Below are 14,841 nucleotides of genomic sequence, written 5' to 3'. Positions count from 1 at the left end.
GCTGCTCGCATTATCACCAGAACCCCTCCTACCAGCACATCACCCCTGTTCTTCAGGAACTTCACTGGCTCACAGTGAAAATCCAGATAATATTCAAACTTCTTCTACTCACCTTCAAGGCCATTCATAACCTCGCTCCTTCTTACCTTTCTGACCTGTTAACCACCACTTGTTCTGCCCGTTCACTTCGTTCTTCTTCTTCTGTCCAGCTTACTGTACCTTCCTTCCGCCTCACCACCATGGGAAGCAGAGCTTTCAGCTGCTCTGCTCCCAGGCTGTGGAACTCTCTGCCCCCTGAAATAAGAAATATTGGTTCTCTCCCCCAGTTTAAATCCCAACTCAAAACTCATCTGTTCAAATCTGCATATTCACTGTGAATCCACTGTTTGTTCATTTTATCTTGTGCTTTATTTTATTGTTCTTATTCTGCCATTGTTTTACTAAGTGTTTTATCCTATTGTAAAGTGTCCCTGTGACTTGAAAGGCGCTCATAAATAAAATTTATTATTATTATTATTATTATTGTGGCACAATGTTATGGACAAAACTGTTTTTGTCTAAAATTAACATTGTTGTTAACAAAAAGTAGCCATAAATGCCCAATGTATCAGATGCGATAAAAAAAATATATAATAAAAATATATCATACACAACATGATGCTGCAGAAAAAATGTGGATTTTGTTATAAGGGTTTATAAACATCTCAGTTCCAAAACATGAGAATTTTCTGGTTATTTTTTGATGGCCTGGGTCTTACAGGGTTAAAAACAAACACTTTATACTCCTTGAACATTAAGGTGGCCCTCCAGTGCCAGCCCGCTCATTTGAGTGTGAGACGCCTGGTTTAACTTCTTCTTTTTGTATTAGCACCGTCCACTGAGCTGGGTGAAGGTCCGAGAATCAGCAGCTTTTGAAATTATGGCACATGTTGATCATGATACAAAGGGTATTATAGGTTTAATTTCAAATATTATATAATAATAAAAACTGCAAATGTGAGTGCAAATCTTTTTTCCTCAGTCTTAATTAACTGAAGCTTTTGAGTGAACTAACAGTCAGACACATTAGTCCTCTGTTTCTGGACACACACATGACAGCACTTACATCATTTAACACAATATTAATGCAGACACTTGTGTACACATTAGAGCTGTTGCACTCCACAACAAGTAAATCCTCCTAACAAAAAGGAACTTCCAGGACCAAACAGCATTATATGTTTTACGTGAATCTATGGTCCGGAACTGGAGGTGACACGGGCCGGAAGAGGCCCCTGTGCAGGGAGTTTGACACGCCTGAGCTAAACCGTCGGAAACACTTCTGACCTGTAGGTGGCGATGGCGGACCGAAGCAGCAGCACGCCGCAGAAAAAGAAGAAGCTGTGATGGCGCGGAGCAGCACGTAAACAGATGTGAACAGATGTTTTAGCGCATAGAAACAGGACAGCTGCTCCGACAGAGACCCGAGGAAGAGATGAGAGAGAGCGGAGTCAGAAGGCGCGACGGGACGGACTGAGGCTGCAGAGAGAGGCGCACTGACGGTTAGGGAGCTCCGCTAACACCGCTGCTAACAGCTAACACATGCTAACAGCGGTTAACAGCTACAACCCGCTGCTGGAGGTCCGCCTCACCAGGTGTCCAGGTGGGAACTGTCCCCACACCGTGATTGGCCTCTGTCTCCATACACACAGAAAGACATGACATGCACATAATGTGCACATAATGTGCACATTATGTGCACATTATGTGCATGTCATGTCTTATCTTTTTCATTCAAACAGCTTTGGCTTTTTAATCCGGTTACTCGGGTTTACTTGAATCTCTCGTGTGTGTCACCTGTGAGGTTCAAGGTTCTTTATTTGTCACATGCATAGTTATACAAGTATAACACACAGTGAAATGTAGCCTGACACGCTCCTCGACATGTGCAAAAATGGGGGCGGGGGGGGGGGGGGGGGGGGGGGGGGGGGCTGTAGAGGAAGAACATTATATACATATAGTATATACACTGGGTGAATGTGCAGTAGTAGCAGCAAGCAGGTGAATTCTGTACATTAATATGAATAGACATCTGACTATTTTACAGGATAGACAATATAAACATATTTAAAATTAAAGGAATTGAAATGTACATTGTGCCTTGGTTTAGTGTCTGGAAGAGTCCTGTCTCAGTCAATTATAGATGATGTGAGAGGGCGGGTGTGTGTGTTTAGGGCACGGATGGCTTGGGGATAGAAGCTCCTCTTGAGTCTCTCTGTCCTTGCCCGGAAGATGCGGAACCTTCTACCAGATTGCAGAAGTTGGAACAGTTTGTTGCCAGGATGGGACGGGTCCTTCAGTATCTGCGCTGCTCTAGTCCGGCATCTCCTGGTGTAGGTGTCCTGAAGCGGGGGGAGAGCAATCCTGCAGCAGCGTTCTGCTGTACGGATCACTCTCTGGAGGGCTTGCAAGCTGTCACATGTGAACTGAAGAAAAAGTCACGCAAATCATCAGTCATGTATCATCTCACCCCGATACACGTGACATAGGGCTGCTCAATTAATCGAATTTTAATCTAAATTACGATCTGGGCTTTCAACGATCATTAAAAATGACTGAGCCAATTATTAGCCCCTCCCTCATGCTTTACTCTGGCGCTGCTCCGTGTGGCAAATCGAGCGCACCTCTCTGCGTTTCGAGCACGTGTCACAACAATTAAGAGGACACGAGGGAAGCTCGGAAAGCTAAGCAGAAGTTATTTGGAGAGGAGAGTGACTGCCGTTGGTTGAAAAGAGAAAAACCTTCAGTGGTGTGGAAACATTATGGGTTCGAGTTCTTCATCATGGTCTCATTGATGAAGCAGAGGACCGTCCTGTCACATGTCTGTTTTGATAATTACGTTTGTTTGCAGACATCACCCCCCCACACACACACACACTCACGCACACTGTTAGCCCCGCCTCCACTTCAGCCTCGCATGTTTTGGAGACGGGTGGAGTTCTAATTGTGTTCCGTTGGTTCTGATCCAGGTTCTGCTCTAACTGCTGAGTGGATCTGTGTGACCCATCCGAGTAGCGATGGCGGCACGTGGGCGGGGGCAGAGGATGCTAAGTTTCACTATGGAAACAGTCAAAGGAGATGCTCCACCTCCATCGGTGCAGCAGCCCACACCTGTGTTTCCTGTAAGAGACTCACCTGCACCACTCGGGGGGGGGATAAGCATCAGACTAGGTGTGACCTAATGATGTCACTCAGTTCCCGCCAATAACTCATGCTGATAATAAAACGCCGTGTTATTGGCTCAGACTTTGGTCGTAAATATTTTGCACTTGTAACTCAGACGTTGTAGTTGTGTAAATATGTTTTACAAAAACACGATTTATTTATTTTTAAGGTCTGTTTGCAGATACAAAGACCCGCAGCCACGACAAACACACAAATCCTCATCTATGCACAAACATAACATTTTCGGATATTTTGGTTACAGGGTTACAAACACCACAATCTGAGCCGCATGTTATCTCAGCACTCAGCTTCTTGTCCTCTCAGATTATTGATTATTGATTATTGATGTGTTCAGGAGTTTGACAGAGGTCTGTCTTCCATCACTGATCAATAATCTGATCAATGCACACAGACAGGCTGTAATTTAAGTCTAAAATTAAGTCATTAAAGTGGTGAAAGCAATGCATGCTGGAACATCGCGTTAATGCCTTGCTTTTGTCAAGGTGATGGAGCGGAAGCCCCTCCCCCTGACAGGCGGGGAGGAGGCGGAGTATCTGTTGGCCCTGAAGCAGGATTTCAGAGGCGCCATGAGGAGTCTGCCCTGCTTCATCCAGCCGCTGGTGACTCACAGAGGTCAGAGGTCACACGTCACACTTCGCTCGTCTTCCCGCTGATGATTTGCAGCTTTATTGTGAAAGTCTCACCTGTGCTTCATGTTTCCTGTCCAGATGTGGAGCGTTACTCTGATAAGTACAACAGAAGCGAGCAGATGGACAAGCTGCTGGACTGGGCTCCAGGTGAGGCTCCGCCCACAGCAAGTGATTAATCAAAAATCAGCAGCATTCACTGTTTTTTCAGGATTTATCCAATCAGAAACCAGGTGAATTTCTGCACATGCTCAGTAGAAGAATTTGGGATAAAAATTTTCAGGTATAAAATAAATATAAATACAGGATGCAGTAGCAGTACACAGTCATACTATACAGTAATACTTCACACTAGCAGTACACAGTAGCAGTACACAGTCATACTATACAGTAATACTTCACAGTAGCAGTACACAGTAGCAGTACACAGTCATACTATACAGTAATACTTCACACTAGCAGTACACAGTAGCAGTACACAGTCATACTATACAGTAATACTTCACACTAGCAGTACACAGTAGCAGTACACAGTCATACTATACAGTAATACTTCACAGTAGCAGTACACAGTAGCAGTACACAGTCATACTATACAGTAATACTTCACAGTAGCAGTACACAGTAGCAGTACACAGTCATACTATACAGTAATACTTCACACTAGCAGTACACAGTAGCAGTACACAGTCATACTATACAGTAATACTTCACACTAGCAGTACACAGTAGCAGTACACAGTCATACTATACAGTAATACTTCACAGTAGCAGTACACAGTAGCAGTACACAGTCATACTATACAGTAATACTTCACAGTAGCAGTACACAGTAGCAGTACACAGTCATACTATACAGTAATACTTCACACTAGCAGTACACAGTAGCAGTACACAGTCATACTATACAGTAATACTTCACACTAGCAGTACACAGTAGCAGTACACAGTCATACTATACAGTAATACTTCACAGTAGCAGTACACAGTAGCAGTACACAGTCATACTATACAGTAATACTTCACACTAGCAGTACACAGTAGCAGTACACAGTCATACTATACAGTAATACTTCACACTAGCAGTACACAGTAGCAGTACACAGTCATACTATACAGTAATACTTCACAGTAGCAGTACACAGTAGCAGTACACAGTCATACTATACAGTAATACTTCACAGTAGCAGTACACAGTAGCAGTACACAGTCATACTATACAGTAATACTTCACACTAGCAGTACACAGTGCTGTTAACCACTCCCTGTTTTCCAGACTGGAAGAGATTCCCCAGAGAGCTCCGAGTCCACGTCAGGCAACCTGCCAGAGACAGTCAGTACACTCTGATTACACTCTGTACTCTGATTACACTCCGTGTATACAGGTGATGGTCTGGTGTTTAGCGGTGCGCTGTGTGTGTGTTCAGGTGTATCGGCTGCCGTTCAGTCTCCTCCTCCTCCTCAGATGAAGAAGAAGGGTGTGAAGGATAAAGAGGAGGTGCTGCTCAAACTGGAGGTGAGTCTGGATTTAGTCTCGCTGTGAGTCACGTTCCACATTTCTGAGTTTGGTTGTTTCCGTCAGCTGCGTGGAGCGTTTGATGTTTAAAAAAAAATTGTAACGTTAATTCAGTTTGAAGGTGTTCCTAATAAAGTGTCACAGAGTTGGGTTTTATTGATCCAAGTTTACTTTCGGCTTCCTGCTGGTTCCACCTTAAACTAACGAGTCCACCTTAACTGTGCCAGAGCCTGGAGAAGAAGGAGGAGCAGGAGACGTCAGAGGACGAGGAGGGAGAGACGAAGAAGAAGCAGGAGGAGGAGGAGGCAGAGGGAGAGGAGGAGTACGACGAAGAGGAGTTCGAGGAGGTGAGACCAGATCGATCAGTTTATTCAAACGCTCCTCTAACGAGGGTGTAACCAAATAATCCCAGATAATCTCTAAAGGTAGTTAATCTCATCATCAGTGATGTCACTGGGACGTCCTGTTCACACCTGCAGGATGTCTTCTGCTCTAAACTGGAATTAACTGGTTTAAAATGCAGCCAGTCAGAAACCAATCTGGGTTTAATCTGTTAATACAGTGGGGCAAAAAAGTATTTAGTCAGCCACCGATTGTGCAAGTTCCCCCACCTAAAATGATGACAGAGGTCAGTAATTTGCACCAGAGGTACACTTCAACTGTGAGAGACAGAATGTGAAAAAAAAATCCATGAATCCACATGGTAGGATTTGTAAAGAATTTATTGGTAAATCAGGGTGGAAAATAAGTATTTGGTCAATAACAAAAATACAACTCAATACTTTGTAACATAACCTTTGTTGGCAATAACAGAGGTCAAACGTTTACTATAGGTCTTTACCAGGTTTGCACACACAGTAGCTGGTATTTTGGCCCATTCCTCCATGCAGATCTTCTCGAGAGCAGTGATGTTTTGGGGCTGTCGCCGAGCAACACGGACTTTCAACTCCCGCCACAGATTTTCTATGGGGTTGAGGTCTGGAGACTGGCTAGGCCACTCCAGGACTTTCAAATGCTTCTTACGGAGCCACTCCTTTGTTGCCCGGGCGGTGTGTTTTGGATCATTGTCATGTTGGAAGACCCAGCCTCGTTTCATCTTCAAAGTTCTCACTGATGGAAGGAGGTTTTGGCTCAAAATCTCACGATACATGGCCCCATTCATTCTGTCCTTAACACGGATCAGTCGTCCTGTCCCCTTGGCAGAAAAACAGCCCCATAGCATGATGTTTCCACCCCCATGCTTCACAGTAGGTATGGTGTTCTTGGGATGCAACTCAGTATTCTTCTTCCTCCAAACACGACGAGTTGAGTTTATACCAAAAAGTTCTACTTTGGTTTCATCTGACCACATGACATTCTCCCAATCCTCTGCTGTATCATCCATGTGCTCTCTGGCAAACTTCAGACAGGCCTGGACATGCACTGGCTTCAGCAGCGGAACACGTCTGGCACTGCGGGATTTGATTCCCTGCCGTTGTAGTGTGTTACTGATGGTGACCTTTGTTACTTTGGTCCCAGCTCTCTGCAGGTCATTCACCAGGTCCCCCCGTGTGGTTCTGGGATCTTTGCTCACCGTTCTCATGATCATTTTGACCCCACGGGATGAGATCTTGCGTGGAGCCCCAGATGGAGGGAGATTATCAGTGGTCTTGTATGTCTTCCATTTTCTGATGATTGCTCCCACAGTTGATTTTTTCACACCAAGCTGCTTGCCTATTGTAGATTCACTCTTCCCAGTCTGGTGCAGGTCTACAATACTTTTCCTGGTGTCCTTCGAAAGCTCTTTGGTCTTGGCCATGGCGGAGTTTGGAGTCTGACTGTTTGAGGCTGTGGACAGGTGTCTTTTATACAGATGATGAGTTCACACAGGTGCCATTCATACAGGTAACGAGTGGGGGACAGAAAAGCTTCTTACAGAAGACGTTACAGGTCTGTGAGAGCCAGAGATTTTCCTTGTTTGAGGTGACCAAATACTTATTTTCCACCCTGATTTACGAATAAATTCTTTACAAATCCTACCATGTGGATTCATGGATTTTTTTTTCACATTCTGTCTCTCACAGTTGAAGTGTACCTCTGGTGCAAATTACTGACCTCTGTCATCATTTTAAGTGGGGGAACTTGCACAATCGGTGGCTGACTAAATACTTTTTTGCCCCACTGTAACATGGGATTGATCTCGTGGATTTTCTGAGGCTCTAATTGATGTTTTCTTGGCGCTGCAGGAGACGGATTACATCATGTCATACTTTGATAACGGCGAGGATTTTGGCGGCGACAGCGATGACAACATGGACGAGGCTATTTACTAAAGCACCAGCACACATGACTTCCAGTCACATGTTCCTGCGGTCTGACCGAAGTCGAGTCAGACCGACGACGATGATGATGATGATGATGATGATGATGAGACTTTTTCTGAATGTTTTTAAACTTTTGTACAAAATGTAATCAGTTTTATTTTCTGCTGCTGGACCAATAAAAACAGCACGTCTCACACACGCTCTGTAAGCATTTCAGGGAACGTTCCTCCTGGAACCAGCTGATCGTGACAGGAAGCAGCAGCTGGTCTGAGGAGGACCATCGTTACACTCGTGCCTGTGGTAAAACAAAAACTAGTAACACACAGCAACAACAACAGCATCTGGTAACATCTAGCACCCAGGCCTCACAGTCAGAGGACATGCACAGCTGTGGAGGAGCGTCATATCAAAATAGACGGAGGGACATCGTCATTAGGAAAGGAGAGACTGAGGTCAGATGAATGGCTGCTTTCACCATGAGTCACTCGCTGTGTCCGAATTCAGGGGAAGGATGCTCAAAATGCCATATTTGGAGGCAATGACGTCACAGCAACGCGACGAAGGCTGTCCGAATTCAAAGAGCGACAAATGCGTCCTACTTTTACCCAAATGTTAAGGATGGGTCCGATGTATCCTTCGTGTCCTACTATATCCCAGGATTCATTGCGGGTCATACAGGAGATTTGTTCCTGATAACGATGGTGGTCGAAGAGGAAAACACTTTCAAATGTAAGTATATAAAATCTGGTTGTACAAAAGTTAAATTGTTGTAGCGGCCATGTTGTTAAGCTTTGGGCATCTGCAGAGACATGTTCCTTTTATTTAAATAACCATAAACCAGCTTGTATTGCGGGTCCCGCGGTTTTTCATGTAATGCCACTTACATACAGCTAATTTAGCCCTGCGACAGACTGGCGACCTGTCCAGGGTGTACCCCGCCTTTCGCCCTATGACAGCTGGGATAGGCTCCAGCGCCCCCCGCGACCCTGAAAAGGATAAGCGGAAGCGAATGGATGGATGGATGGATACAGCTAATTTAGATTTTTTGAATTGGTGACATGTTGTGGGGAACAAAGACCAAACGGCTTAATTTATTAAAACGAGGAGAAAACGATCACCTCTTCACTGGGGTGAAGAATTGGGCCGCTACGGCGTGGAGGTACAAGAATAAATCAATGTACACATCATATTCATATGAGTGCGGTCCTATTAACCCTCATGCTGCACAGCAGCGGTCCCCAACCTTTGTTGCGCCACAGACACGGAGCCTTTAAGGTGTCGCGGATGAATGCAACCACATAAAATGACCAAGACAAAAACTGGTATTTTGTAAATATAATAACAAACGTGAATGTACTGAGTAATTGTGTAACTTTATTAGCAGCGTCCTCCTGAAAATGTGCCAACATTGAGAGTAACGTCCTCCTCTCTGCCGCTTAATGCTCTCTGGTCGTTATGGTAACGTGTAAATATTTCTTTCAAAATAAGACGCACAACTACAACAAGGGAAAGACCCAGGGAAACCGAGTTAACGATACAAACCCTGAAAACCATAAATTTCACAGCGGAGCCTCAACTCCCGTGGCCCGGTACCACACCACTCACGGACCGCTGCTGACCTGTGATGTCCACACGGCGTTCCTCTGGTGTCTGAAAGTCACCCCCTTGCAGGCCAGAAGACATGAGATAACTTTAAAGAATACAAAGTATGTCTGTGTGTTATCAAGAAGATGATTCTTAAGAACACAAGTTAATAAATGTGCAACTACTAAGAGTTGTTGTGGTGTTTTTATTTGCCTGCTGTCATCTTTGATTTCCTCTGCCTTTAGGATTGCGAGTATCCAGGCTCAGGAGAGGGGTCAGTGGGAAGCCCACTGCTGTGCTTGGCCCTGGTTTGCCCTCATGGATGAGGTGATAGGACAGATGCCTTCCACTAAGCCTCCTGTCCTAATGTCCTCTCTCCCCGAGGACACCCCAGGGCCAAGCACAGCAGTGGGTGACCAAAACGACAGCGATGACGAAGCGGCTCAGCCACCTACGACAGGGAGGAAGAGGAGAAGATGATGAGCTGCTAGACCTCATCAGAGAGGACATGAGGCAGCAAAGAGAGGAGAGGAGAGCAGGGAGAGGATGGACCGACTGTTTCACTTCTAGAAAGCTCAGTTCCCAAATGAGTTACGTACTGAGAAATGTGTTTATTTGAATATATTTCTTATGTGTTGCATTGGTTTGAAGGTTTTATGGTATTAATAAATTGATTCAAACAAACAGTAATTGTCACTGAACTCAATTTGATTTATGAACATAACTTTGAACAATATTACTTGGATATTTATTTGATAGCAATAAATAAATAACAAAAACAATTAAACAAGAATATTTCAAATACACAGTAAAGATGAAAAAACAATATTTACAGTTGTTCAGACAGGATTAAGCTGAGTGACCTGGTCCTGGACCGTTTCTTTTACAACTGTAATAGATTACAGGAAGTCTCTGGCAGTGTTACTGAAGATCAGACGTGGATGGTGCTGCAACTGAGACCTGCGGTTTGTCTTTTCTGGTCAGCGAGTGGAGAATCACACAGGGTGGTCTGCAAAGAGAGCTTTAGGATCCTCCCACTGTCCACTGCATCGTCCATCCACAGGGTTTGCAGGGCTCACTCGTGGCTGCCACACCACTCAGATGTTTTCAGAAATATGCAAGCAGGAGATGGTGGATGCTGTATTATTAGTATAATACTTGTAACTCTGTAGCAGACAACAGTTTGATAAAGTGCTGTGTAAAAACAAACAAAAGATTAGATTCTATCAGTTTCAAAGATATTTAGTTTATATATGTTATATGACACAGTACATGTGTAAGAATGACCGATGTGCCAAAAAATGATCGTCTGCCAAAAACTGATTTCCGGTTTTTGCCCTAAACTGATTGCTCGTATTTAACCTGCTATGAATAACTTGTTGTTTTATAATATGTGAAACATGTCAAATGTTTCCCTCATTAATGATATCAGGTCACTTTGAGCAACCAGCAACATTCCTGGAACAGGTAGAAGCTGCAACCAGTTTTTGGCAGTGACTTTTATCCTTTATTTATCCAGTTCACAAACAATCTTGTTGACATTAGAAATTTATTTTTTAAGAGTAATCTGGCCAAGAGGACAGCAGACAGCAAAACAAATATATCAATTGTATCTACATTAGAACCAGAGTTATAAAGATACTTGAACAACAGGTAATTATTGTATATATAAAACTCCTTTGTAAACCATGTTCACCGAAGTCTATTTACCAACATACATAAAGATATTACACATATTACACTTGGAAACATTGGAAATCATTTTTGACAGGCGAACACTTCTTGGCACAACGCCGGTAATAATTCAATTATCGTGTAATTAGCTGAGTAATTCCTAAATGCGTGTAGATTAAAGGACATTATTTTACCTGGACATGATTGTCTCTGATGAGCCTAAGGTACAAAACGTGCAGGCGACGACGATAAGGTTTTTCTAGCTCCTCGAGAATTAAAATTGTCCAAACAACTGAGCGACATTTCTGGGTCCATTTTAAAGTTTTCGCGCTGTGGCGCTAGCGACGGGAAAAACACGTAAGTAAGGGCGGAGTTGAAGACTAGGAGGCTGTCCACAGCCCATCTGTTATGTTGGATACTCATTGTTTGTTCAATAAAGTTTCTATGGAGAAAAAAAGGGGGCTGCCCACAGCCGCTCACTTCCTGACTACCCGTCCGTCTAAGGACACTACCTTGTGACGTAGGTAGTTAGTGTCCTTATGAGCGTCCTTCCCCTGAATTCGGACACAGCAACTGCTAGCAGGTAAAGGTGGTTCGATCCCAGGCTGCCTCCTGGCTGCATAGCGAATATCCTTGGGCAAAATGCTAACCCATGTTTGCCTACTGGTGGTGGTCAGAGGGCCCGGTGGCGCCAGTGTCCGGCAGCTTCGCCTCTGTCAGTGCGCCCCAGGGTGGCTGTGGCTACAATGTAGCTGCCATCACCAGTGTGTGGATGGGTGGATGACTGAATGTAGTGTGAAGCGCTTTGGGGTCCTTAGGGACTGAGTAAAGCACTATACAAATACAGGCCATTTACCATTTACCAAAGTGCAACGTTTAGTGATCGGCACATGCTGCGGTGCAGCTGAGGACTAACCCAGCTCCGCCTGTACCAGCCTGATGTCTCTCTCACCATTACGGCCCACACTTTGGGAGTCACTGCACGGATTACGGTGCAGGTGAATGATGTGTCCCTGGACTCTGTCGTGCTTTGGAATAACGTCAGGTGTATGAACCAGGTGTACACCTCCCACAGGCTTCAGACCAGGTGTTTCAGCCTGGCTCAGATTCAGCAGAAGAAGTTTACCGTAAAACACCATATTTGGAGGACAGGGTCACCGTCAAGGCTGGACTGGGACAAAAAATCGGCCCGGGCATTTTGACTAGAGACCGGCCCACCAGGACAAAGATTGAAAATGTGACGTCATTCAGGGGTAAAACCGCAAAGGATTCTGGGAACTTGTGGCAAGAGGTACTAGCGCACGCAGGCTTTCAATTGAACTCAGTCACACAGCGATAAAAAGAAACCCAAAAAATGGCAAGAAGCTGTTGTATTATTAACTGCAATAGCCGGTCGCATGACAGCCACGGGAAGCCAACGGGTAAAGAGATCGTTTTTTTTAATCGGATTACGTCGTTGAAGAGAAATTTTTTAAGCCATGTTTCCGAAGTAAGAGCCGACGGATGGTCTGGATATACCAAATATAACGTCCCAGAACACTCCAGCTCACATGTTAGTCTGCTCCAAATCAAATCAAATCACTTTTATTGTCACATCACATGTGCAGGTACATTGGTACAGCACATGTGAGTGAAATTCTTGTGTGCGAGCTTCACAAGCAACAGCTTCCAAGCATTTCCACACAGGTCAGTTAATGCGTCATTTTCATAACATAATTAGTGATATGAATGTGACAGGTGAGACCTGGAGACTTGGGACCGCCCCTGGTGGGCGGAGCTGGTCTTCGCTCCTTTCATAAGCGCAGGTGTGGGCAATTGGGTATTCCTTTGCAAACCTGAAGCTGCGAGTGCTTGGTCCGAGTTGGGCAAGTTGGTGTTTCTTAACTATGAAAGTCTGATACGCGTCCTCCCCTAAACTTCTGTTAGAACGGTAGGTTACACAAAAATGTACCACTTGAGCTCTGGCTGTTGGCAGAGGTTTACAGTTATTTGCACCCTTGTAGGTGGGAAACATTGCTCCCGTGAGAACGGTATAGTGGACTTCATCGCCACTGACCCACATTTATTAGGGTGTGACACGAACTTGTGGACAGGTAACAAAACCAATTCAGTGGAGGAACTTTCCTGTGTTTTATTGTCCAGCTAGTGATCTCCTGCCTTTTATTCACAGAGTACCGAGCTGCTGCTTTGCCAGGTGGATTTCTGGCTGCGGGCAAAGGACCCGACACATCAGTGTGTTTTAATTTGTTTTAAACTGGTGTAAGCCGACAGACTGACTGCTGCGGCTGTCGATGGTTTTGGTTTTTTGTTTTACTTTTTCTGTATCAGTAGGCACCACAGATATTGATTCGCAGGCGGTGAAGGCGCTGCAGGGAAAACAAATCCTTTTTTTGTCTCCCCGCTCTTGCATGCACAGCGGGGGGCCCGAGTGAAGACGGCACCGAAGATTTGCCTTTTTTTCTATAGTGTTTTACCCATTTGGGGTCATGTGTGAGTTGCTGTCCATTTTTAACCTGTGTGCTATGTCGATTTGTTTTTAAACTGTTCTCCGCAGCGCTTGTCCTGCCTCACGGGCAATCGTACAGTCTTATCGTTTTTTAATAAGGTAACGTTTTTAATTGTTTTTAGGTGCTGCTGTTACACTGTTTCTTTTATTTTGTATTAAAAATTAAACTATTTTAAACTGACTGTGCGCCTACGGCTCTGTCCTATTTTAAATAGGTACCTACCATGGGTCACATAGGTTACAAGCAAGTCTGGCGCTGAACAGAAATTGTCGCGCTATGCTCCTTTGTTTATTGTGCATAAATAGTGAATTGTCCTGACACAATATTGCGTTTCGCTTCTGTTATTATGGTACATTGACAAAAACACATACTTTTATTCACAGGATAAAACAGTTGTTTGTATCACTAATTGCCCAGTACGATTACAGCATACAATATTATTGTCACTGCTACATTTCTGTGATGAACCAGAAATTATTTCTACTACTAATTAATTACCGTTGAGCTCAAAGGTCCTATTAATAAACGGTTAACGAATGTGTATCTATGACGACGATTTGTGAGACTGGTAAACTTACCTTTGTTCGTACGATGGTCTTTCGTTCTACACGGTGCATTTCAAGGTCCTGTACCCATCTGTCGGTAAACTGTACCTGGGCTTGTTGCAGTGACCTGAAGTTACTAAACTTCACGAGTGTATGCGCTCACTCCAAGAACCGTATGATTATAAATATGAGCGTGGTGAAAGTTGGGCAGCACGCTGACGTCTTTTGTCCCTCTGTGTGCTCGTAAGGGTCTGACCCTTTCACTCCTTTGATTTTTTCCTCGTATCTTTTCTTTGTCTTTTCGTCGAGTCTGTCTTTGTACGGACCGGCATTGTTCTCTTTTTGTTTTGTACATTCCTTTTTTGTGCGGCAAAGAAAAAACAAGAAGGTATTGGAACCGGAGAATGAACGTTTTGCGGTGCTGCAAATGCTTGCATTTGATGCGGTACTTGGATTGTTTTGCCACGAGTTCCCGACATGCAATGCGCGAAAATCACGTGATTGCTAAACAAGGGGGAGGGTGCATCCGGCCTCCTCGGCTGTAATTGGTCCAGCCCAGAGTCGATCATGACCAATTGGCCAATCCAACACCTTTCATTATATATACCCTTCCTTAAAAAAAAAAAAAAAATCCATCGGCCCATAAAAACAAAAAATCGCCAGCGGCCCACCGGGCAAATGCCCGGTATGCCCGATGGCCAGTCCAGCTATGGTCACCGTTAAGATACAAACCTCTGCAGCTGTGGCCAACCACCTGCTTTCTTTCTGTGAACTGATGACCTTTGCCCTCTGAGCATTCCTCCTGGCTCTGATTTTTAAATTTGATGTTTTCTTGTCTTTGCGACTCCAGACATGCCGATC

The 14,841-nt window shown here is 44.4% G+C and overlaps 1 protein-coding gene across 3 annotated transcripts; it reads left to right on the top strand.

Moving 5' to 3' along the window:
- Positions 1 to 1,327: 1,327 nt before the first annotated feature.
- Positions 1,328 to 7,982, top strand: LOC143421206 (DNA-directed RNA polymerase III subunit RPC7-like). 3 transcript variants are annotated; one of them, XM_076890414.1, is made up of 8 exons: positions 1,328 to 1,541; positions 3,009 to 3,161; positions 3,708 to 3,837; positions 3,933 to 4,001; positions 5,128 to 5,184; positions 5,279 to 5,367; positions 5,595 to 5,714; positions 7,593 to 7,982. In XM_076890414.1, exons 2-8 carry the CDS (start codon positions 3,057 to 3,059, stop codon positions 7,677 to 7,679), a joined length of 657 nt encoding a protein of 218 aa, XP_076746529.1. In that variant the 5' UTR covers positions 1,328 to 1,541; positions 3,009 to 3,056; the 3' UTR covers positions 7,680 to 7,982. The 3 variants fall into 3 exon arrangements, with proteins under 3 accessions (XP_076746529.1, XP_076746528.1, XP_076746530.1); XM_076890413.1 differs by having other exon boundaries at positions 1,328 to 1,642; XM_076890415.1 differs by lacking the exon at positions 3,009 to 3,161 and having other exon boundaries at positions 1,328 to 1,642.
- The last annotated feature ends 6,859 nt before the right edge of the window (positions 7,983 to 14,841 follow it).

The sequence above is a fragment of the Maylandia zebra genome, linkage group LG11, assembly GCF_041146795.1.
Source record: "Maylandia zebra isolate NMK-2024a linkage group LG11, Mzebra_GT3a, whole genome shotgun sequence".
NCBI lineage: Eukaryota > Metazoa > Chordata > Actinopteri > Cichliformes > Cichlidae > Maylandia > Maylandia zebra.
The sequence above is the reverse complement of the archived record's forward strand: the minus strand, read 5'-3'. Positions and strand labels throughout refer to the sequence as shown.

Bases quoted from the DNA above. Each gene is read 5' to 3' on its own strand.
- LOC143421206 (XM_076890414.1), top strand. From the start codon at position 3,057: ATGGCGGCACGTGGGCGGGGGCAGAGGATGCTAAGTTTCACTATGGAA. The intron at 3,838-3,932 runs GTCAGAGGTCAC...TTTCCTGTCCAG, and splicing joins GCCGCTGGTGACTCACAGAG to ATGTGGAGCGTTACTCTGAT. The intron at 5,185-5,278 runs GTCAGTACACTC...GTGTGTGTTCAG, and splicing joins CAGGCAACCTGCCAGAGACA to GTGTATCGGCTGCCGTTCAG.